The sequence below is a fragment of the Oncorhynchus mykiss genome, chromosome 27 (genome assembly GCF_013265735.2).
Source record: "Oncorhynchus mykiss isolate Arlee chromosome 27, USDA_OmykA_1.1, whole genome shotgun sequence".
Classification (NCBI taxonomy): domain Eukaryota; kingdom Metazoa; phylum Chordata; class Actinopteri; order Salmoniformes; family Salmonidae; genus Oncorhynchus; species Oncorhynchus mykiss.
This window is the reverse complement of record NC_048591.1, coordinates 32,828,469-32,852,973: the sequence shown is the minus strand read 5'-3', so window position 1 is coordinate 32,852,973 and position 24,505 is coordinate 32,828,469. Positions and strand designations below refer to the sequence as shown.

The following is a 24,505-nucleotide window of genomic DNA, read 5'->3' as shown; positions in this document are numbered from 1 at the left end:
ACAGGCTTTATTTACAAATTAGTAACAATGTCTCACCCTATGTTCAAGAATGGCCTTTTTCTCGCTCATTTTACGTTATTTGAAAAACGAAGTCATCTCAAATATTTAAGGGGTATTGCACTAATAATGGCGCTGACTAGGGGAAACGTTCCCGCTGTTTTGTTCATAGTGCCAGTCTACACGTTTGAACTAAAACAATGTAACTAATAATGGCATCTTTATGCTTTCATTAATAAAATAATGATAAACATATATTTTGAAAGACATTTTTTATGTAGTTATGGATCCATAACAAATTACTATGGGAATAAATATCATTGAATTACAGAAATATCCTCCAATCCTCTATATGTAATTATTGCCAGAGTCACGTTATTTTTTTTCGATATATTGTAAGCCCACCGTAGACGACATGAGTCTCACTAGTGTTGAGTAATGTGCTGTTAAAAGTGGTGTAGGTCTTATTTATTTAAAGAGCATATTGAAGTTAGAAGCAATAGTCTACAACTATTTTAGCACCGTTTCGCGCTGCTCTGAGACACGCATGGGGACTGGTCTTCATAAATCAATAAGATTTTTATTTTCACTGAATCTCTGTTTGGGTGATGGTCAGACTACAATTGTAAAATTAGGGTGTAGAAATGTTATGCTCTTAGTGTAACCTTTATTTAACTAGGCAAGTCAGTTAAGAACAAATTCTTATTTACAAGGACAGCCTACTCCTTCCTCCCTGTCGGTAATTGAACCCCAGTCTCACACAGGACACGGGGATTCTATAGCTAAATAGCCCAGTACTGTACTCCCGACCGTCACGCTGCACAGCGCCATATTTTCCACTCCATCCTAACGGAGACCCAGAGAGTTTTTCGTTTTCCTTGGAATAGAAACACCATATATTAATCAAATTAATCCCAACTCTTAAAGTAATTGGAATGGTAGATACAAATTCTTTGTAACATTCTGGTTACAATAAAGAATATAAACAAGATGCTTTGTTTTTATTTATAGTACAGCTGATGGACAACTGATGGCATTTGGAAAACAGGTTTTCAAACACTTGTAGCCCGATTAGCAGGACAATAGACTCTTTATAACCCGGCTACTGTAGGTGTGAACATCCCCCTACCTGCAATGTATTCTATGCTTAAGTACTCTGAAATGTTACATTTCTAACTCAAAACAGCAGTACAGTATTTCTTCATATTTGTTTTCATTAATAAAATAATGATAAAAATACTTTTTTAAAATGCTGATGTTTATTTAGTTATGGACCCATAATGAATTACTATGGGAATAAATATCAGTGAATTACAGAAATATTGGGACAAAGTTGTCTAATGAAGGCAAACAAATTGTTTCTTACTGGAAAATACTCTTTCAAACACACGGTCACGTTGTATAGCGCCATTATGGCTAATAGCAGGGCTATATTTTGACCTTTCAAAATATTAATTTGGTCTTTATTCAGATTAAAATCGCTCACTATTTTTTTTGCAAACAAAATAATCTCTAAATTATCGTATATGTGTATATAACATTTCTCCATTCTTCGAGACAAGCATGGAGAAACTAAAATGTTCAATTATATTCTTAAGATATGTGTTGAATGAATATAAGTAATGTCTGCTAAGTAACCAAGCTATGTTTCTCACAGAAATAAATAATTCTAATAAACAATCTGTTTTTTATTTACAAATTAGTGAGAATGTCTTACCCCATGTTCAATAATTGCATTTTTCTCGCTCACTTTAGTTTTAATGAAAATAAAATCTCCAAATTATCATTACTTATTAAACAAAGATATTGTTTTAGTATTATTAATTAATTAATTTAGAGTTATATAAAAGCCACTTAGGATCTGTGAGAATATCTGAGAATATCTAACTGAAAATGCCCCTTAGATATTAATATAGAGTCCTCCAATCCTCTAAATGTATTTATTGGCGGAGAGTCACATCATTGAAAAAAATATATTTTTAGACATACTGTAGGCCTACCATGGGCGAAATTAGTATTGGTTACACTACAATTAGGTTGTAGAAATGTTATTCCCCTTAGATATTAATTTAGAATTCTCCAATCCTCTTATGCTGTAGCCTACTCCCGACCGTCACGTTGTACAGCGCAATATTTTCCATTCCATCCTAATGGAAACTCTGAGGGTTTCATTTTTAATTTTTCTCTGAATAGAAACACCATAATATTAATCTAATTAATTAAGCCACATTTATTAAAATCAGTCCCATGTACTATGTTATTACAAAAAAGGTTTTAAATGATCTAGTAATGCCAATATGGGAGACTATCAATTGCTTCTCAAAGTTGCCCTCTGGTGGTCAAACTAGCACTAATTTGCATTAAAACGTTAAAAAAATCGTTGACAATTAAATAACGTGCCATAGAATGCTGCAGCAGCCCGCAAGGTGCTGCAACTTTAAAGGAGGAACCACTGTACAGTACAAGTCAAAAGTTTGGAAACACCTACTCATTCCAGGGTTTTTCTTTATTTTTACAATTTTCTACATTGTAGAATAATAGTGAAGACAAACAACGAAATGACACATGGAATCATGTAGTAACCAAAAAAGTGTTAAACAAATCAAAATACATTGCTCAAAAAACTAAAGGGAACACTAAAAACAACACAATGTAACTCCAAATCAATCACACTTCTGTGAAATCAAACTGTCCACTTAGGAAGCAACACTGATTGACAATAAATAAATAAATAAATAGATAATAAATAAATAGACAACAGGTGGTAGTTATAGGCAATTAGCAAGACACCCCCAATAATGGAGTGGTTCTGCAGGTGGTGACCACAGACCACTTCTCAGTACTTATGCTTCCTGGCTGATGTTTTGGTCACTTTTGAATGCTGGTGGTGCTTTCACTCTAGTGGTAGCATGAGACGGAGTCAACCCACACAAGTGGCTCAGGTAGTGCAGCTCATCCAGGATGGCACATCAATGCGAGCTGTGGCAAGAAGGTTTGCTGTGTCTGTCAGCGCAGTGTCCAGAGCATGGAGGCGCTACCAGGAGACAGGCCAGTACATCAGGAGACGTGGAGGAGGCCAACAACCCAGCAGCAGACCGCTACCTCCGCCTTTGTGCAAGGAGGAGCAGGAGGAGCACTGCCAGAGCCCTGCAAAATGACCTCCAGCAGGCCACAAATGTGCATGTGTCTGCTCAAACGGTCAGAAACAGACTCCATGAGGGTGGTATGAGGGCCCGACGTCCACAGGTGGGGGTTGTGCTTACAGCCCAACACCGTGCAGGACATTTGGCATTTGGCAGAGAACACCAAGATTGGCAAATTCGCCACTGGCGCCCTGTGCTCTTCACAGATGAAAGCAGGTTCACACTGAGCACATATGACAGACGTGAGTCTGTAGACGCCGTGGAGAACGTTCTGCTGCCTGCAACATCCTCCAGCATGACCGGTTTGGCGGTGGGTCAGTCATGGTGTGGGGTGGCATTTCTTTGGGTGGCCCCACAGCCCTCCATGTGCTCGCCAGAGGTAGCCTGACTGCCATTAGGTACCGAGATGAGATCATCAGACCCCTTGTGAGACCATATGCTGGTGCGGTTGGCCCTGGTTTCCTCCTAATGCAAGACAATGCTAGACCTCATGTGGCTGGAGTGTGTCAGCAGTTCCTGCAAGAGGAAGGCATTGATGCTATGGACTGGCCTGCCCGTTCCCCTGACCTGAATCCAATTGAGCACATCTGGGACATCATGTCTCGCTCCATCCACCAACGCCATGTTGCACCACAGACTGTCCAGGAGTTGCCGGATGCTTTATTCCAGGTCTGGGAGGAGATCCCTCAGGAGACCATCCGCCACCTCATCAGGAGCATGCCAGGCGTTGTAGGGAGGTCATACAGGCACGTGGAGGCCACACACACTACTGAGCCTCATTTTGACTTGTTTTAAGGACATTACATAAAGTTGGATCAGCCTGTAGTGTGGTTTTCCACTTTAATTTTGAGTGTGACTCCAAATCCAGACCTCAATGGGTTGACAAATTTGATTTCCATTGGTAATTTTTGTGTGATTTTGTTGTCAGCACATTCAACTATGTAAAGAAAATAGTATTTAATAAGAATATTTCATTCATTCAGATCTAGGATGTGTTATTTTAGTGTTCCCTTTATTTTTTTGTGCATATATTTATATTTGTGATTCTTTGAAGTAGCCACCCTTTGCCTTGATGACAGCTTTGTACACTCTTGGCATTCTCTCAACAAGCTTCATGGGGTAGTCACCTGGAATACAGTTCAATTAACAGGTGTGCCTTGTTATAAGTTAATTTTGGAATTTATTTCCTTAATGTGTTTGAGCTAATCAGTTGTGTTGTAACAAGGTAGGGGTGGTATACAGAAGATAGCCCTATTTGGCAAAAGACCAAGTGCATAGTATGGCAAGAACAACTCAAATAAGCAAAGAGAAACAACAGTCCATCATTACTTTAAGACAGGAAGGTCAGTCAATCTGGAACATTTCGAGAACTTTGAAGTTTCAAGTGCAGTCGCAAAAACCATCAGGCAATATGATTACACCAGCTCTTATGAGGACCACCACAGGAAAGGAAGACCCAGATTTACCTCTGCTGCAGAGGATAAGTTATTTAGTGTTACCAGCCTCAGAAATTGCTGGCCAAATAAATGCTTCACAGAGTTCAAGTAAAAGACACATCTCCACATCAACTGTTCAGAGGAGACTACGTGAATCGGTCCTTCATGGTCGAATTGCTGCAAAGAAACCACTACTAAAGGACATCAATAATCTTGGCTTGGGCCAAGATACACTAGCAATGGACGTTAAGACCAGTGGACATTTGTCCTTTGTACTGATGAGCCCAAATGATAGATTTTTGGTTCCAACTGGCATGTCTTTGTGAGACGCAGAGTAGACGAATGGATGATCTCCACATGTTCTCACTGTGAAGCATGGAGGAGGAGGTGTGATGCTGTGGGGGGGATTTGCTGGTGACACTCAGTGATTATGCTGCGATACGCCGTCCCATCTGATTTGCGCTTTGTGGGACTATCATTTGTTTTTCAACAGGACAATGACCCAACACTCCTCCAGGCTGTGTAAGGGCTATTTGACCAAGAAGGAGAGTGATGGACTGCTGCATCAGATCACCTGGCCTCCACATTCACCAACCTCAACCCAATTGAGATGGTTTGGGATGAGTTGGACACAGAGTGAAGGAAAATCAGCCAACAAGTGCTCAGCATATGTGGGAACTCCTTCAAGACTGTTGGAAAAGCATTCCAGGTGAAGCTGGTTGAGAGAATGCCAAGTGTGCAAAACTGTCAAGGTGAACCGTGGCTACATTGAAGAATCCAAAAGGCATTTTGATATGTTTAACATGATTCCATATCTGTTATTTAATAGTTTTGATGAAAATAGTGACAATAAAGGAAAAACCCTTGAATGAGTAGGTGTTAAAAATGTTGACGGGTGCCATATGTGATGGGTTGTATAGACATTATGGACAGAAACGGTAGGATAACCAATATTTAACATGTTTGCGGCTTTTTAAGTTTCCAGGCCGTCATTGAAAATAAGAATTTGTTCTTAACTGACTTGCCTGGTTAAATAAAGGTAAAAAAATAAATAAATAAAATGAATAAAAAATAAAAAAAAATAATAAAAAAAACCCAGGCTGTTTCACATCTTGCCGTGATTGGGAGTCCCATAGGGCAGCGCACAATTGCCCCAGCGGTTTTGTTATTGATGTCCTTTGACATCACTTTTGCACATTGGCGTTAAACTGGACATCGGGCTGATATTGATGTTGCCATTTTTTAGCTAATATGGTCAGATTCCGCTATGTTCACCGATATATTGTGCATCCCAAATACGTAGGATAGAATAGTGTGTGTGTATATATACAGCAATAGTTGAATAGGATGACATTGACTAGAAATTAGTAACTTAAAGCAGCTGGAATGATGAGAGCGGACACTTGCACTTTCTCTTGAGCTACATGCACCGTTTTGCACTGCTTTGAGACAAGCATGGGGACTGGTCTTGGTAAATCAATCAGGTTTTTATTTTCGCTGAATCTCTGTTTGGGTATTGGTTAGACAACATTTAGGGTGTGGAAATGTTAGGATTATTTTGCTCTTCACTGGCAGTCAATTAGTAGCCTACGCCTACTCTCGTCCAGTCACGTTGTACAGCGCCATATTTTCTTAATGGAAACCCTGAGGCCTGCATAGGCTACTGTAAAATGCATTTTCCTTTTTTCATGGAATAGAAACACCATAATATGAATAATTTAATTAAGCTACATTTCTAACAGTATAAACAGCACATCAAATTCAATAATAATTTACAAAGAAATTATAGTCTGTTCTAACAAAAAAGGTTTTAAAGTCTCTCGTACAGCCAACATTTAAAACAGTCAAATGCATTCGTAAATTCAATCTCTTCAGACGACATGTTGCGGTTTATTCATTTTTTAATTATTCAATGCTCCCTTTGTTATTTTGTTTTATAACTAAAATGCTTGACTATTTAAAGACATGGATGACTTGTATGCTGTGTGATAACATGCATGATTGATTGGTATACTGTATATTGAAGTAGGCATTTATGCCAATAAGTAAGTTAGGCTAAAACTGCTACAGTAAACAGGACTCTTCGGCCTACAACTCCATGTCATTTCAACAACTTAGCTTCTCATAGATATGCTCTGGTGGTCCAACTAGCATTAATGGTAACAATGGCTGACAGTAAAGTACTATGACATGGCACTTAAACGTGCCATACCATTCCACAGCACCCCGCAAGCTGTGCTGCAGTATGACACAACTTTCAAAGGAAGAACCACTGTAGGATATAGCTTACCTTTTAAGAGGGCGATTTGCAGGCAGAGACAAATAAATGGGTAATCAATTTATTTAAAATGAAAGGCACAACACTCACTCACTATGGTAACCTAACCTATGCGCGCCTTGCTACTTTTCATTGATGATAAATGTTTTTTGATTGCACCTCAACTCACGTCGGTTAAGTGCCCTCTTCTTTCCTTTGTCAATATTTATTATTTACAGACACTGTAGTAAACTATGGTCTAATCATATTTAATTTCCTTGGAAAGATAACTGTTCCGTGATTCTCCGCCCATGCTTGCCTACGCTATTATTTTGAGACCACATATATTGGGCACGTCTCACACGCCCAACTAGGAGAGGAAAGGTAGGCTGCTTAACTTGAAGCAGAGAATTCTGAGTGTGTGTGAATAACTTGGAAGAACGTGTCCCAATTTGGTGTTTTTAAATCACAGATTTTGAAGCTGATTCCCTGACCTGTCAATTTTTTTAATTTGCTGTTTTATGATTTTGTTATACTCTTGTAAATCCTATGGTTTTTGCTAGATTACTTTTAGTTTTTCGTGTTGTCTGTCTGTAATTGTGTAATTACTTGGTGCTGCCTATCTTGGCCAGGAAGCTCTTGAAAAGAGATTTAAAATCTCAATGAGCCCTTCCTGGTTAAATAAATAAAAAATTATGTGACAAAGATGTGTTTTTAATATAATAGGTAGGCTAAAGCATACAAATCAGAAAGACAACCGTTTCCAAATTATCTACGGGACAAAAATAAATCAAAATTGTCTCAAAGTTGTCTGTCTGACCGCCTGCTCCCAACCATGAAAAATGCTGACTGCATAGCAAGGATCTCTGTCGGGACCACAGGTCCTCTATATTACTGTATGTATGGCCCAGCCCAGTGTAATATGACAAGACGAGGTAAGCTATGGTGTGGTTTGTTACTCGGGGAATGAGAAAGTACAAATGTGCTTTAATTGCCAATGTCATTTGGGTCTCATTTAATGAATAGGGCAGGCCCAAATGTAATGAGACAGAGGGGGGCTAGCATTTTGTCTTTCAGGTGATTGATGACTGCACATTTCATTATCCCTCCTGTTTGATAAACGCAGCTTCATCAAGTGCCAGACCACACACACACTAGCATCCAAGTACACTCACCCTCACACATCTATCTCCTTGGCGTGAACTTGCAACAGCTTTCGTAAATGGGATATTTGAAAAGAAAAGTTCATACCCCCCAAGAAGCCCTGAGTATTTGGTTCTCCGTTTTTCACTGGCACAAATTGTATCTGTAGCTCAGTTTAGAGAGAGAGAGGGGGAGAAAGTGGTAAAAGAAGACTACCCCCTGGGCACAGACGTCATTTCAACGTCTAGTTTGATTTACATTTTGGTTGAAGTTGTCAACAAATGTGAAATCAACATAAAATGTCAGTCATGTCATTGGATTTATGTTAAGTTTGGTGGAAAAAATACAAAATTCCCTTTAATTACTTTTTGCAAATCCAATACATTTTCCACATTTAATTCAACATATTTTTTTATGAAATGGAAATAGTTTATTCAGAGAGCCAGGGGGCCAGGGGCAGCAGACACATTTGTTTTCACCATTGGAATAGGGATGTGGAAATATAGTGCATGCATCATATCTGCAGGCCCCAGATAACTAGCTGCCATTGCTTGCATGAGCCAAGATGGAGAGGCTTTTCAGTGGCTCCCACTGGAGAAACACAGTGGAGCGTGCAACTGCCGGTTAGAGTGGTTCTGTTGCTTGTGTCTATTCCCCCACGCAGAAATTATGAGCTTCTGCCCTCAATCTGGTGGATACCACGAGTCTCTCTCTGTCTCTGGCCAATGCAGTGGTTCTCCTCTGCCTGTAAGAGGTGATATTACCTCTCCCCTTCCTCCTTTCTCCATCTTGTCTCATATTGAAGGCTTTTTGCAGTGTTCTCCTCTGCTCCCTGTACACTCATAGTATGAGTTGCTATTCTCCATCCTCTCGGGCTCCTGGCTAGTAGGGACTTACACTATTGCCACTTCTTGTCCTCCCTCCCTTTCTCTCGCTTTTTCATTGTCTCATTCACCTAACCTTTCCCTCACTGCTCAGCACCCAGCATTAACTCTCCTCACAGGTCTCCACTGTACTTTCCTTCCTCAATTTCCTTCCTCAATGGGTCCGTAATTGGCTCTATTGCCTCCTCTCTTTCCCTAATGGTCTATTCTCCCTGTCCCTTCTTCCCCTCCGCCGGGTTGCTGCCAGTGGGCTTTGTCTGATATCAGAACTACAGTAGGAGGAGAATGTTTTTCATGGCTTTCCCTCTGGTATTGTGCGGCAGGTCTTTGCCGTGTGATAGCCTCGATGAATAATTTCCAATAGAGTCCCTCTGTGGCTTGGCAGGGGGCTAATCCCTGCAGAGGAGAGAGAGAGAGAGGGGGGGAAGAGAAAGGGAAAAAGCGGGACAGAGAGCGGGACAGGGGGATGAGCGAGTGCGAGGGAAAGGGTAGAGGGAGCGAGAGACTGACTGACCAGGAGAAAAGATGTTTAGGGACCTGGAGAGAAGACAAGATTTCCAAATGACATCAGTTTGACCGCTTGTAAGGAAATAGAAAGCTGTGACTGTCGAATTGTAACTGCCCAGCACTGCGATCATCCCCTTTTACCACTTCACCAAATCTTTCCCGAACGTTACTGTTCTGGCCCATCCTTTGCTTTATCTTCAACGCTCCATTTCACAGTTTTTCTCTTATTGAATTAAACTCTAACAGTGTCCTTTTTCTGCCCATTCCCAAAGCATTTGGCGATTGGCGCATAGGCTATTTGGTGTGCGTACATTTAGGCCCAAGCTTAGGCTTACGCACTAATGCCAGATAGCCTAAAATAATATAATAAACTTAGCTACATGGCCAATAGTAATTTATAACCTTCCTCTTACCTTCAGTGGTTGCTCCACTAAATGTTTTGAGATTATGCTGTGGGACATAGAGGTAATTTGTAGTTTAGTATGGTACCACTTCATTGCTCCAGACCAGTGCAAGGGGGAGTTAGAGCACTGATTATGCTTTTGGGTCCTACTGTGTCTCTAACTGACAATGAATGGGTGACATAAACCTAAATAGAAACTGATAATTGTGCATGACTTCAGTATTACTTACTAACACTGTTGTAACAACTAAGGTTTTAATTTTTACATTTTGTTAGGATTATTTTGCTCTTGCTGAAGAATGTGTTCTTAACTGACTTGCCTAGTTAAATAAATGTGTAAAAAAAATATATTATATATATATATTTTTAAATTGGCCAAATCGGTGTACAAAAATACAGATTTTCCAATTGTTATGAAAACTTTAAATCGGCCCTAATTAATCGGCCATTCCGATTAATCAGTCGACCTCTAGTTAGGACCATAACCACGAGAGGACTTGAAAATGAGCCGGAGCTGAGAGTATCACCAAAACTAAAGGTATTTTGGTTTCAGTGATTTTTCTTTTTAAAAAAAATGTATATAGCCCATCATTGTGTAATAAAATCGATAATTAAATAAAGGTTAAATAAAATAAAAAAGTTCTATATTGTGTACTAAAAAGTAGAATGTATTTTTTGTAGAACATACAACCATGCTGAAAATCATCCGTGGAGATCAGTTGACAAAGGACTGGACATGGGCCAAACCTGGGGCGGCAGGGTAGCCTAGTGGTTAGAGCGTTGGACTAGCGTTGGACTAGTAACCGGAAGGTTGCGAGTTCAAACCCCCGAGCTGACAAGGTACAAATCTGTCGTTCTGCCCCTGAACAGGCAGTTAACCCACTGTTCCCAGGCCGTCATTGAAAATAAGAATTTGTTCTTAACTGACTTGCCTGGTTAAATAAAGGTAAAATAAAAATTTAAAAAAAATAAAAACCTAGAAAATGCATGGTTGCCAAGAAAGCGGTTAGTTTGACTTGATTCTTCAAATGTGTACACAGCATTTGTGTGTTGGAGACGCTTTTAATTCTTCATTGATCTACCGTTTCTCTTATAGGCCATTGTAATCGATGGGGGCTCAGAGTGGTACCATTCTGCTCATCTGATGAAGGTGCACATGGATCAGATTCAAATTTTGAAGACCGAGATCGGAAAGATCAGAAAGAGAAACCTGAGAGCAGAGATACGGGCAACAGCTGATGCATTTGTTCAGAGCCAGGCGGCATTGGCGGAGATTCAGGTGTTTAGGAATGAGATGGCGTCACAGTCCATGCCAGGCACACCTGTGAGCTCTGGAACTCCACCTCCAACAGGCAGAGTCAACTTACTTTGCTGGTTCATCAGGTCGTCGGTTCACCCTGACATTTCCAGTCCTCTTCTGACAACAGAACTTGACCAACTGCTCACCAGGCACAGCATGGGCCGTCTGGACCGTTCCGCTGTTCCGCTATAGCCTAATAAACAAATACAGGTGGCTTATCTTCAAAATGCGTTATTATCCAAATGTAAAAGCATGTACTGTATTTATTCATTAACGTCTTTATGCTTTCGTTAATATAATAATTAAAAACAAACTATTTCAAAATGACAATGTTTATTTAGTTATGGATCCATAATGAATTATTATGGGAATAAATATCACTGAATTACAGAAATATTGGAACAAAGTTGTCCAATGAAGGGGAACAAATTGTTGCTTACTGGATAATACTCATGGTCACGTTGTACAGCGCAATTAGCAGGGCTATATTTTGGCCTTTTATGGGTGGTGCACAACTAGCCCAGCGTTTCTCTCCCTCTAAAAACAGAAATAAATGTTTTGGACTTTACACATTATTTTGCCCTTTTATTCAGATTTTTTAAAATCAAAATAACCTCCAAAATATTGTTATATATTATCAAGTTGCTGGCACAGTCATATAGACCGGCACTTACATAAAGCTGAGTGACTCACTCATTCATGGCTTTGGATCAAAATAAATACGTACCAACATTCTTTCTGATAGTCTTTAATGAATAAATGTTTTGGTTATCCTGACCTGGACACCATGTACAGTACTATGATAGTATTATAATATCCCATTACCAAATGCTCTCTGTATTTTGATACTTTGTGGATGGGGGCTCCTGAAGTGCAAAATGCCTTGCTACAGATGCAGGTTCGACAGGGTTGACCCATGAGGCGGCTTTTTGTTTTAATTTAGAATGGTTTTATATGTAATTTTTGGCAGAGAGTCACGTAATATTTTTTGATTATACCGTAGGTGACATGAGTCTCACTAGTGTTGAGTAATGTGCTGTTAAAAGTGGTGTAGGTCTTATTTATTTAAAGAGCATATTGAAGTTAGAAGCAATAGGATTTGAAGCAAAAGCCTACAACCATTTTAGCACCTTTTTGCGCTGCTCTGAGACAAGCATGGGGACTGGTCTTGATAAATCAATGAGATTTTTATTTTAACTTAATCTCCGTTTGGTTATTGGTTAGACTAGAATTAGGGTGTAGCAATGTTATGCTCTTAGTGTAACCTTTTATTTAATTAGGCAAATCAGTTATGAGCACATTCTTATTTAAAAGGACAGCCTACTCCTTCCTCCCCATCGGGGAATTGAACCCCGGTCTTCCGCGTGCCCACACAACATGGGTATTCTTTAGCTAAATAGCCCAGTACTTCAGCCTACTCGTGACCGTCACAGCGCCATATTTTCCGTTCCATCCTAATGGATACCAAGAGGATTTTTCATTTTTCTTGGAATAGAAACACCATAAAAAGCTAAATTCATAAAATCAGTCCCACATACTATGTTCTTACAAAAAAAGTTTTTTAACTTCTTTGGGATAGGGGGCAGCATTTTCACTTTTGGATGAAAAGCGTGCCCAGAGTGACATGCCTCCTACTCAGTCCCAGATGCTAATATATGCATATTATTATTAGTATTGGATGGAAAACACTCTGACGTTTCTAAAACTGTTTGAATGATGTCTGAGTATAACAGAACTCATATGGCAGGCAAAAACCTGAGAAAAAATCCAAACAGGAAGTGGGAAATCTGAGGTTTGTAGTATTTGAACTCACCCCTATCGAATACACAAAAATCGCTGAAGTTGGAGACTTTTATATCCCTCACCAACTTCAAACATCTGCTATCTGAGCAGCTAACCGATCGCTGCAGCTGTACATAGTTTATCGGTAAATAGCCCACCCAATTTTACCTACCTCATCCCCATACTGTTTATATTTATTTACTTTTCTGCTCTTTTGCACACCAGTATCTCTACCTGTACATGACCATCTGATCATTTATCACTCCAGTGTTAATCTGCAAAATTGTAATTATTCGCCTACCTCCTCATGCCTTTTGCACACACTGTATATAGACTCTCTTTTTTTCTACTGTGTTATTGACTTGTTAATTGTTTACTCCATGTGTAACTCTGTGTTGTCTGTTCACACTGCTATGCTTTATCTTGGCCAGGTCGCAGTTGCAAATGAGAACTTGTTCTCAGCTAGCCTACCTGGTTAAATAAAGGTGAAAAAAAACAGTGGGATATGGTTTATTTTGCACTTCCACTAGGCGTCAACCGTCTTTAGAACTTTGTTTCAGGCTTCTCATGTGAAGGGGGGCAGGATAGGAGTTGTTTGACTAAGGGGTCTGCCTGCAGCCCCTTTCTCAGTCACGCGCTTTCACTTGAGAGTTAGCTCTCGTTCCATTGCTTTTCTACAGACAATGGAATTCTCCGTTTGGAACGTTATTGAAGATTTATGATAAAAACCATCCTAAAGATTGATTCTATACTTAGTTTGTTTGTGTTACAGGAATTAAATTCCTTTATTTTTTATTTAACTAATTCAATTCAACACTCTGTCCACTCCTAAGAATTTGTAAGACCCGTATTTGCATAAAATGGACAGAGACCAGTCTCAAAATCAATCCGTAGCGTTTATTCTCGAGAGTACTGAACACGATACAGTTTACCACAGATTATAAACTGAAAATTGCGACATTAGTTTTCGAACTGTCCCGTCTCTTCTCCCACCCTGGTACAAAGGCAGTATCTCAAGCCTTCCCACATCGTCTCCCTACCAATTTAATATAATTTATGACCGAGCCAAGGTCTTCCTGTGTAGATAAGCATTCTAGCCAGACTGACGATAAGTTCATTCATTTCTACCAAGGAACAGACAGTCATTGTTCTAATTCTTGATTATATTTACACACATTATATTCAGTACTAAGATTAAAATAAAATTCATACATCTATACAGTAACATAATAGTATTCTGATTAGTCAGTCCTGATTGAAATGTATACATAATTAGTAATTATAGATAAAAAATCCCTTAACAGTTTGACAAGTTGCTTCGACCTGTAATATAACTTTTTGAACGTTTCGTCCGAATGGACCAGATCGCGCTTTTGGATTTGTTTACCAAACGCCCTACAAAAGAAGCTATTGGACATAAATGATGGACATTATCGAACAAAACAAGCATTTCTTGTGGAACTGCGATTCCTGGGAATGCATTCTGATGAAGATCATCAAAGGTAAGTGAATATTTATAATGCTATTTATGAATAATGTTGACTACCCAACATGGCAGATATTTCTCTGGCTGGTTTGGGCTCTGAGCGCCGTTCTCAGATTATGCTTTTTCCATAATGTTTTTTTGAAATCTGACACAGCGGTTGCATTAAGGAGAAGTGCATCTAAAGTTCCATGTATAATAGTTGTATTTTCATCAACATTTATTTTTAGTATTTCTGTGAATTCATGTGGCTCTCTGCAATATCACTGCATGTTTTGGAACTACTGAACGTAACACGCCAATGTAAAATAAGGTTTTTGGACATAAATATGAACTTTACCAAACAAAACATTCATGCATTGGGTAACATGTAGTCCTATGAGTGTCATCTGAGGAAGATCATCAAAGGTTAGTGATACATTTTATCTTTATTTGTGCTTTTTGTGACTCCTCTCTTTGGCTGGAAAAATGGCATAGTCGTTTGTGGAGCTTTCGCTGTAAAGCATTTTTGAAATCAGACACTGTGGCTGGATTAACAAGAATTTAATCTTTGAAATCGTGCCTACTACTTGTATGTTTGAAAATTAGATTTATGATATTTCTGTTGATTTGTATTTGGCGCCCTGCAATTTCATTGGCTGTTGGCGAGGGGTTCCGCTTGCGGAACGGGGTTAGACAGTCCTAGACAGGTTAACTAGGCAAGTCAGTTAAGAACAAATTGTTATTTACGAGGACAGCCTACTCCTTACTCCTCGTCGGTAATTGAACCCCGGTCTCCCGTAGGACACGGGGATTCTTTAGCTAAATAGCCCAGTACTGTACTCCCGCTAGCAGAACTCCAATCCTAGACAGGTTAAATTCTTTAGTACAGCCACTATTGAAGGCTATCAAATGCTTCTCAAAGATGCCCTCTGGTGGTCAAACTAGCACTAACTAGCATTATTGGTACCAGTGGTTCACATTTAAATAACGTGCCATAGAATTCTGGGGCACCATGCAAGCTGTGCCGCAGTACATGGAAACTTTTAAAGGACAAACCACTGTAGATAAGAAGCTCTCCCTGAAAGAGAAGGGATCCTTAAATGAACAGTGATAATTATTGTGAATAGCAATACTACTCCACTATTGATATTACAATGGCCACTACTAAACTCGCTGATGAAAACAAAGGAATAATTAGCATCAACAATGAACTTTTCAAAAAAAAAAAAAAAAAAATATATTATAATCAGACTCTGGTGTTTAGGAGAGGCGAAGGTCGAGATTCATGCGTCCTCTGAAACACAACACTGCACTGCTTGTTGACACACTGCTCGCTTACCTCGGAAGCCAGGCGCACCAATGTGTAGGAGAAAACACCTTACAACTGGCGACCAAAGACGCCCGGCCCACCACAAGGAGTTGCTAGAGTGCGAGGGGACAAGGACATCCCTGCCGCTGGACGAAGATGGGCCAATTGTGTGCCGCTTCATGGGTCTCCCAGTCATGGCTGGCTGTAACACAGCAAGGGATCGAACCCGGGTCTGTAGTGATGCCTGCGAGGCATTGCCTTAGAACGCTGCGCCACTCGGGAGGCCCTATTAGCGTTTGTATTCTTATATAATAGAGTAGAGATGTCAAAGCAAAAAATATGCCCTAAGGTTCGCCAAAGTACGTGTCGTTTTGCAACGCAGGTAGTTCAGCGGGAAATGCACTCGAACCCCCCGCAACCAGTGAGTATATAAAACATATTTCATTCAGGCTGCAAAGGCATTGGTTTCCTCCTTAACTAGCTTTAATGGAGTTCAGCCAAGTAAAAAACTGGGGAAATGTGCAAACTGTCTTTAATAAAACCCAGTAGCTTGTGTACAGTGTTTAGCCAATCAGGTTGCACCAGTCTGTTGTTTACCCATGTCTGAATGCTGTACACAACGTACAGGAGTAGCATTAACCACCCTAGTATCGTAGTGGAAAATGGTATTCTAATAAGACAGTACGTAGACCAAACAATTAGTCAATTTGTGTGAGGAGAAATAGAGGAAACTGTCCCGACGTGGCGATGGCTCACAGGCGCGTCGTCACCGTTCATTTATAAGCTCAGTGATCATTACCTCCAGGAGAAAACTATTGCAGTTTTCCAGCTGATTGATCTGCTTTTTTTGCCTCTGGCCATGACAAGTGGTTGTTCTTGACTGGGGAAGTAGAGCCCACAGTATTCTTAGTTCCTTCTCTACTCCACAGCCAGCCATGAAGAGTTATGCAACTGCAGGATATACAGTAGACTAGAGAGCTTAGTCTGCCAATGACCCTATAATGTTTTTTTTCAGGACTATATCTTGTTAATATATTTAGATGCATTTTTCATATGCATATAATTTGTTTATGGCTTAATGCAGATGTATTTTTTTTATAGTGCTGCTATTCATTTTTTATTTTATACAGAAATCGTGTGTTCGGTCTGCGTTTTTATTTTTGTGATTTAAAATGCAAACCGATGCCAGAATATCAAACTGTTGAGTGCATTTTCAAGTCTCTAGTCTCTTCACACAAACGCTCCCAGCACCTGTCACACACAGATGAGACCTGGGTTCAAATACTATTTCAAATATCTAATTTACTTTCAAATACATTCATACAAGTAAGTGTTCATTCAGCTAGTTGAAGAGTTTAATGTATTTGGAAAATATACTTGGAAACTATTTTAAATACTCAAATACACTAACTCAAATGCACTCCCATACATTTAACCCAGGTATTGAAAAATAGTATTTGAAATACACTACTGTTCAAAAGATGGGGGTCACTTAGAGAAGTCCTTGTTTTCCATGAAAACATACATGAAATGAGTTGCAAAATGAATAGGAAATATAGTCAAGACGTTGACAAGTTTATACATAATGATTTTTAATTGAAATAATAATTGAGTCCTTCAAACTTTTGCTTTTGTCAAAGAATCCTCCATTTGCAGCAATTACAGCCTTGCAGACCTTTGGCATTCCAGTTGTCAATTTGTTGAGGTAATCTGAAGAGATTTAACCCCATGCTTCCACAAGTTGGATTGGCTTGATGGGCACTTCTTACTTACCATACGGTCAAGCTGCTCCCACAACAGCTCAATAGGGTTGAGATCCGGTGATTGTGCCTGCCACTCCATTATAGACAGAATACCAGCTGACTGCTTCTTCCCTAAATCGTTCTTGCATAGTTTGGAGCTCTGCTTTGGGTCATTGTCCTGTTGTAGGAGGAAATTGGCTCTGTCCACAGGGAATGGCATGGCTTTGCAAAATGATAGCCTTCCTTCTTCAAGATCCATTTTACCCTGTACAAATCTCCCACCATCTTAATATTTTATTTTTATTGGTCAGTCTGAGATATGACTTTTTCTTTGCAACTCTGCCTAGAAGGCCAGCATCCCGGAGTCGCATCTTCACTGTTGATGTTGAGACAGGTGTTTTGCGGGTACTATTTAATGAAGCTAACAGTTGAGGACTTGTGAGGCGTCTGTTTCTCAAACTGGACAGTAATGTACTTGTCCTCTTGCTCAGTTGTGCACCGGGGCCTCCCATTCCTCTTTCTATTCTGGTTAGAGCCAGTTTGCGCTGTTCTGTGAAGGGAGTAGTACACAGCACTGTACGAGATCTTCAGTTTCTTGGCAGTTTCTCGCATGGAATAGCTTTCATTTCTCAGAACAAGAATAGACTGACGAGTTTCAAAATAAATGAATATTTTTCTGGCCATTTTGAGCCTGTAATCGAACCCACAAATGCTGATGCTCCAGATACTCAACTAGTCTAAAGAAGGCTAGTTTTATTGCTTCTTTAATCAGAACGACAGTTTTCAGCTGCGCTAACATAATTTCAAAAAGGGTTTTCTAATGATCAATTAGCCTTTTTAAAATTATTAACTTGGATTAGCTAACACAACGTGCCATTGGAACACAGGAGTGTTGGCTGCTGATAATGGGCATCTATACATCTACAGTGCCTTGCGAAAGTATTCGGCCCCCTTGAACTTTGCGACCTTTTGCCACATTTCAGGCTTCAAACATAAAGATATAAAACTGTATTTTTTTGTGAAGAATCAACAACAAGTGGGACACAATCATGAAGTGGAACAACATTTATTGGATATTTCAAACTTTTTTAACAAATCAAAAACTGAAAAATTCGGTGTGCAAAATTATTCAGCCCCTTTACTTTCAGTGCAGCAAACTCTCTCCAGAAGTTCAGTGAGGATCTCTGAATGATCCAATGTTGACCTAAATGACTAATGATGATAAATACAATCCACCTGTGTGTAATCAAGTCTCCGTATAAATGCACCTGCACTGTGATAGTCTCAGAGGTCCGTTAAAAGCGCAGAGAGCATCATGAAGAACAAGGAACACACCAGGCAGGTCCGAGATACTGTTGTGAAGAAGTTTAAAGCCGGATTTGGATACAAAAAGCTTTAAACATCCCAAGGAGCACTGTGCAAGCGATAATATTGAAATGGAAGGAGTATCAGACCACTGCAAATCTACCAAGACCTGGCCGTCCCTCTAAACTTTCAGCTCATACAAAGAGAAGACTGATCAGAGATGCAGCCAAGAGGCCCATGATCACTCTGGATGAACTGCAGAGATCTACAGCTGAGGTGGGAGACTCTGTCCATAGGACAACAATCAGTCGTATATTGCACAAATCTGGCCTTTATGGAAGAGTGGCAAGAAAGCCATTTCTTAAAGATATCCATAAAAAGTGTCGTTTAAAGTTTTCCACAAGCCACCTGGGAGACACACCAAACATGTGGAAGAAGATGCTCTGGTCAGATGAAACCAAAATTGAACTTTTTGGCAACAATGCAAAACGTTATGTTTGGCGTAAAAGCAACACAGCTGAACACACCATCCCCACTGTCAAACATGGTGGTGGCAGCATCATGGTTTGGGCCTGCTTTTCTTCAGCAGGGACAGGGAAGATGGTTAAAATTGATGGGAAGATGGATGGAGCCAAATACAGGACCATTCTGGAAGAAAACCTGATGGAGTCTGCAAAAGACCTGAGACTGGGACGGAGATTTGTCTTCCAACAAGACAATGATCCAAAACATAAAGCAAAATCTGCAATGGAATGGTTCAAAAATAAACATATCCAGGTGTTAGAATGGCCAAGTCAAAGTCCAGACCTGAATCCAATCGAGAATCTGTGGAAAGAACTGAAAACTGCTGTTCACAAATGCTCTCCATCCAACCTCACTGAGCTCGAGCTGTTTTGCAAGGAGGAATGGGAAAAAAATTCAGTCTCTCGATGTGCAAAACTGATAGAGGCATACCCCAAGCGACTTACAGCTGTAATCGCAGCAAAAGGTGGCGCTACAAAGTATTAACTTAAGGGGGCTGAATAATTTTGCACGCCCAATTTTTCAGTTTTTGATTTGTTAAAAAAGTTTGATTGTGTCCCACTTGTTGTTGATTCTTCACAAAAAAATACAGTTTTATATCTTTATGTTTGAAGCCTGAAATGTGGCAAAAGGTCGCAAAGTTCAAGGGGGCCGAATACTTTCGCAAGGCACTGTATGTATATATTCCATATAAAATCAGCCGTTTCAAGCTACAATAGTCATTCACAACATTAGCAATGTCTACACTGTTTTTCTGATCAATTTGATGTTATTTTAATGGACAGAAAATTAGCTTTTCCTTCAAAAACAAGGACATTTCGAAGTGACCCCAAACTTTTGAACGGTAGTGTAAGAGTTAAAAAAATTTCCAGACTATTTGTGTTTTCCAAATAACCATTCAAATACTCAAATAAAAGTATTTGTTTTGCGGCTGTTTATTAGAAAATACTAAAATATACAGTCATTTTAAATACCAGATACACGTATTTGGACGCAGGTCTGACAAACACACACACATATCTGGTAGCGTGGGCCTGACCACGAGGCAAGGCGGGGTGTGTGGATTAAAGTGTTTGGATTGGATGACTTTCTTGTCTGTGTTTGGCTGGTAGTAACCTGGGAGATTTAGAGTAAGGTGTCAGGGTTGCCTGATGTGACCGTAACCCATAATCTCCTGCTTCACTCACAGGAAACCACAGAGTGGACCCATGATTAATCACACCACACACAGATCTATTCCTCAGGGGGTGGTGTGTGTGTGTGTGGGGGAGGGGCTCATCTCAGCAGCCTGCCAGTACATCAACCATACTTGCTTCCAACACACATATGACATTACTTTCGCAACACACTTTCTCTACCTTTAGACCTCTACCTTTAAACCCTGTCCCTGGCCCCTGTTATTAAACACACTTTAGACCAAACCCTGTCCCTGGCCCCTGTTGATAAACACACTTTAGACTAAACCCTGTCCCTGGCCCCTGTTATTAAACTCACTTTAGACCAAACCCTGTCCCTGGCCCCTGTTGATAAACACACTTTAGACCAAACACTGTCCCTGGCCCCTGTTATTAAACACACTTTAGAACAAACCCTGTCCCTGGCCCCTGTTGATAAACACACTTTAGACCAAACCCTGTCCCTGGCCCCTGTTGATAAACACACTTTAGACTAAACCCTGTCCCTGGCCCCTGTTATTAAACACACTTTAGACCACAGGCAGCCGGTGGGGATGACTGGTTCATTGTCATGACTGGAATGGAAAAAATGAAATGGTATCAAACACATGTTTTTTTTTCAATTCACTCCATTCCAGCCAATATTATGAACTGTCCTCCCCTCAGGAGCCTCCTGTGCTTTAGACCCAAACATTGTCATTGGCCCCTGTGGTTATACACACCACTGCCTGTTACTGTACAGTAGGGCCCCATGGGGATGAACTGAAAACACACCTGGACCTGTAGACTAAATTCAGCTGAGACTGTGGTCAAAACATGGCTGGGCCTCTATTCCAAACACACCTGGACCTGTAGAATAAATACATCTGAGACTGTGGTCAAAACATGGCTGGGCCTCTATTCCAAACACACCTGGACCTGTAGAATAAATACAGCTGAGTCTGTGGTCAAAACATGGCTGGGCCTCTATTCCAAACACACCTGGACCTGTAGAATAAATACAGCTGAGTCTGTGGTCAAAACATGTCTGGGCCTCTATTCCAAACACACCTGGACCTGTAGAATAAATACAGCTGAGTCTGTGGTCAAAACATGTCTGGGCCTCTATTCCAAACACACCTGGACCTGTAGAATAAATACATCTGAGACTGTGGTCAAAACATGTCTGGGCCTCTATTCCAAACACACCTGGACCTGTAGAATAAATACATCTGAGTCTGTGGTCAAAACATGTCTGGGCCTCTATTCCAAACACACCTGGACCTGTAGAATAAATACAGCTGAGTCTGTGGTCAAAACATGTCTGCGCCTCTATTCCAAACACACCTGGACCTGTAGAATAAATACAGCTTAGACTGTGGTCAAAACATGTCTGGGCCTCTATTCCAAACACACCTGGACCTGTAGAATAAATACAGCTGAGTCTGTGGTCAAAACATGTCTGGGCCTCTATTCCAAACACACCTGGACCTGTAGAATAAATACAGCTTAGACTGTGGTCAAAACATGTCTGGGCCTCTATTCCAAGGCTCTGTTTCAAATCCATTGGTTCAAAGCAGTTCTCACTCTTATCTCCCCTGTGTGTGTTTCTCTCTGCAGGACCAATCAGATGGTGAAGATCCTTTACTCCTTCGGCGTGTTTGTCAGCTTTGCCATCCAGTTCTTCGTCCCGGCGGAGATCATGATTCCCCCGGTCCAAGCGAGGCTAAGGAAGAGCTGGAGGGCACCCTGTGAGATGATCCTCAGAGGCCTGCTCGTCTGCCTGACCTGTGAGTACCTTCTCTCTGTCTATAGTGTGTATATATGTACGTGTGTGTGTGTGTGTGTATATATATGTGTGTGTGTGTGTGTGTGTGTGTGTGTGTGTGTATATATATATATATATATATATATATATATATATATATATATATATATATATATATATATATTTTCACACACGTACACACAGTTGAATTCGGAAGTTTACATACTCTTAGGTTGGAGTCATTAAAACTCGCTTTTCAACCACCTCAGAAATGACTTTTTAACAAACTATAGTTTTGGCCGGTTAGGACATCTACTTTGTGCATGACACAAGTAATTTTTCCAACAATTGTTTACAGACAGATTAATTCACTGTATCACAATTCCAGTGGGTCAGAAGTGTACATACACTAAGTTGACTGTGCCTTTAAACAGCTTGGAAAATTAAAGAAAATTATGTCATGGCTTTAGAAGCTTCTGATAGACTAATTGACATAATTTGAGTCAATTGGAGGTGTACCTGTGGATGTATTTCAAGGCCTACCTTCAAACTCTGTGACTTTTTTGTTGTTGCTTGATATCATGGGAAAATCAAAAGAAATCAGCCAAGACCTCAGAAAAAATTGTAGACCTCCAAGTCTGGTTCATCCTTGGGAGCAATTTCCAAACGCCTGAATGTACCACGTTCATCTGTACAAACAATAGTACGCAAGTCATACTGCTTAGGAAGGAGACGAGTTCTGTCTCCTAGAGATGGACGTACTTTGGTGCGAAAAGTGCAAGTCAATCCCAGAACAGCAGCAAAGGACCTTGTGAAGATGCTTTAGGAAACCTGTACAGAAGTATCTATAGCCACTGTAAAACAAGTCCTATATCGACATAACCAGAAAGGCCGCTCAGCAAGGAAGAAGCCACTGCTCCAAAACCGGCATAAAAAAGCCTTATGGTTTGCATAGGGGGAGGCTTGCAAGCCGAAGAACACCATCCCAACCGTGAAGACGGGTGTGGCAGCATCATGTTGCGTTGGTGCTTTGCTGCAGGAGGGACTGGTGCACTTCACAAAATAACAAAATAGATGGCGTCATGAGGCAGGAAAATTATGTGGATATATTGAATCTCAAGACATCAGTCAGAAAGTTAAAGCTTTGTCGCAAATGGGTCTTCCAAATGGACAGTGACCCCAAGCATACTTCCGAAGTTGTGGCAAAATGGCTTAAGGACATGTTAAGGGAATTTTTACCTATAATGACTAATTATGTATACATTTCAATCATGCCTGACTAATCAGAATACTATTATGTTACTGTACATGTATGAATTTTCTCTCTTGATCCCAGTACTGAATATAATGTAGTGAATGTGGAGTTTAGAACAATGACGGTCTGTTCCTTGGTACAAAGGAATGAATTATATCTCCAGACTGTCTAGAATGCTTATCTACACTGGTTGACCTTGGCTCTAGGCGAGGAGGGAAGGCTTGAGAGCTATAGAGCCTTTCTTCCAGTGTCAAGAAGAGACGGAACATTTAGAAAACACTGATGTCATTTTCAGTTTATAACCCGTGGTAAAATGTGTAAGTACTCAGTACTCTCTTGAATAAAGGCTGTTACTTGACTTTAAGACCGGGGCTCTGTCCATTCCTAAAAATTAAGGGTCTTACAAATTCTTATGAATTGACAGCGTGTTTAATTTTAATTGGGAATTAAAACAGAGGAATTAAATTCCTTCAACAGGACAACAAAGTCAAGGTAATGGAGTGAACATCACAAAGCCCTGACCTCAAGCCTATAGAAATGACAAATTCAGCAGAACTGAAAAAGCGTGTGTGAGCAAGGAGTCCTACAAACCTGACTCAGTTACACCAGCTCTGTTAGGAGGAATGGGCCAAAATTCACCCAACTTATTGTGGGAAGCTTGTGGAAGGCTACCCAAATGTTTGGCCCAAGTTAAACAATTTAAAGGCAATGCTACCAAATACTAATTGAGTGTATGTAAACTTCTGACCCACTTTTGAATGTGATGAAATAAACTAAGGATGAAATAAATCATTCTCTCTACTATTATTCTGACATTTCACATTCTTAAAATAAAGTGGTGATCCTAAATGACCTAAGACAGGGAATCTTTACTAGGATTAAATGTCAGGAATTGTGAAAAACTGACTACATGTATTTGGTTAACGTGTATGTAAACTTCCGACTTCAACTGTGTGTGTGTGTGTGTGTGTGTGGTGAACTGAATTACTGACTGCTTGTTTATCTGACCTGTGAGTACTTACACTGTATCTACGGTGTACTGATGGTGTATAACAGCTGTGAGTGAGTGGGATGATCCTAGCCTTTTATACATTTGCTACAAACTATCCCAAGGGAGTTTATTTCTCTAGAGT

At 40.1% G+C, this 24,505-nt stretch overlaps 1 protein-coding gene across 6 annotated transcripts in view; it reads left to right on the top strand.

The window, feature by feature from the left end:
- slc36a4 (solute carrier family 36 member 4) overlaps window positions 1-24,505 on the top strand; it is a 242,838-nt gene that overhangs the window by 67,827 nt on the left and 150,506 nt on the right. For all 6 annotated transcript variants that reach the window (XM_036965570.1, XM_036965569.1, XM_036965571.1 and 3 more), the window contains exon 11: window positions 21,970-22,139. In XM_036965570.1, coding sequence (XP_036821465.1) covers window positions 21,970-22,139 — 170 coding nt within the window. The remainder of the gene's footprint in view (window positions 1-21,969; window positions 22,140-24,505) is intronic.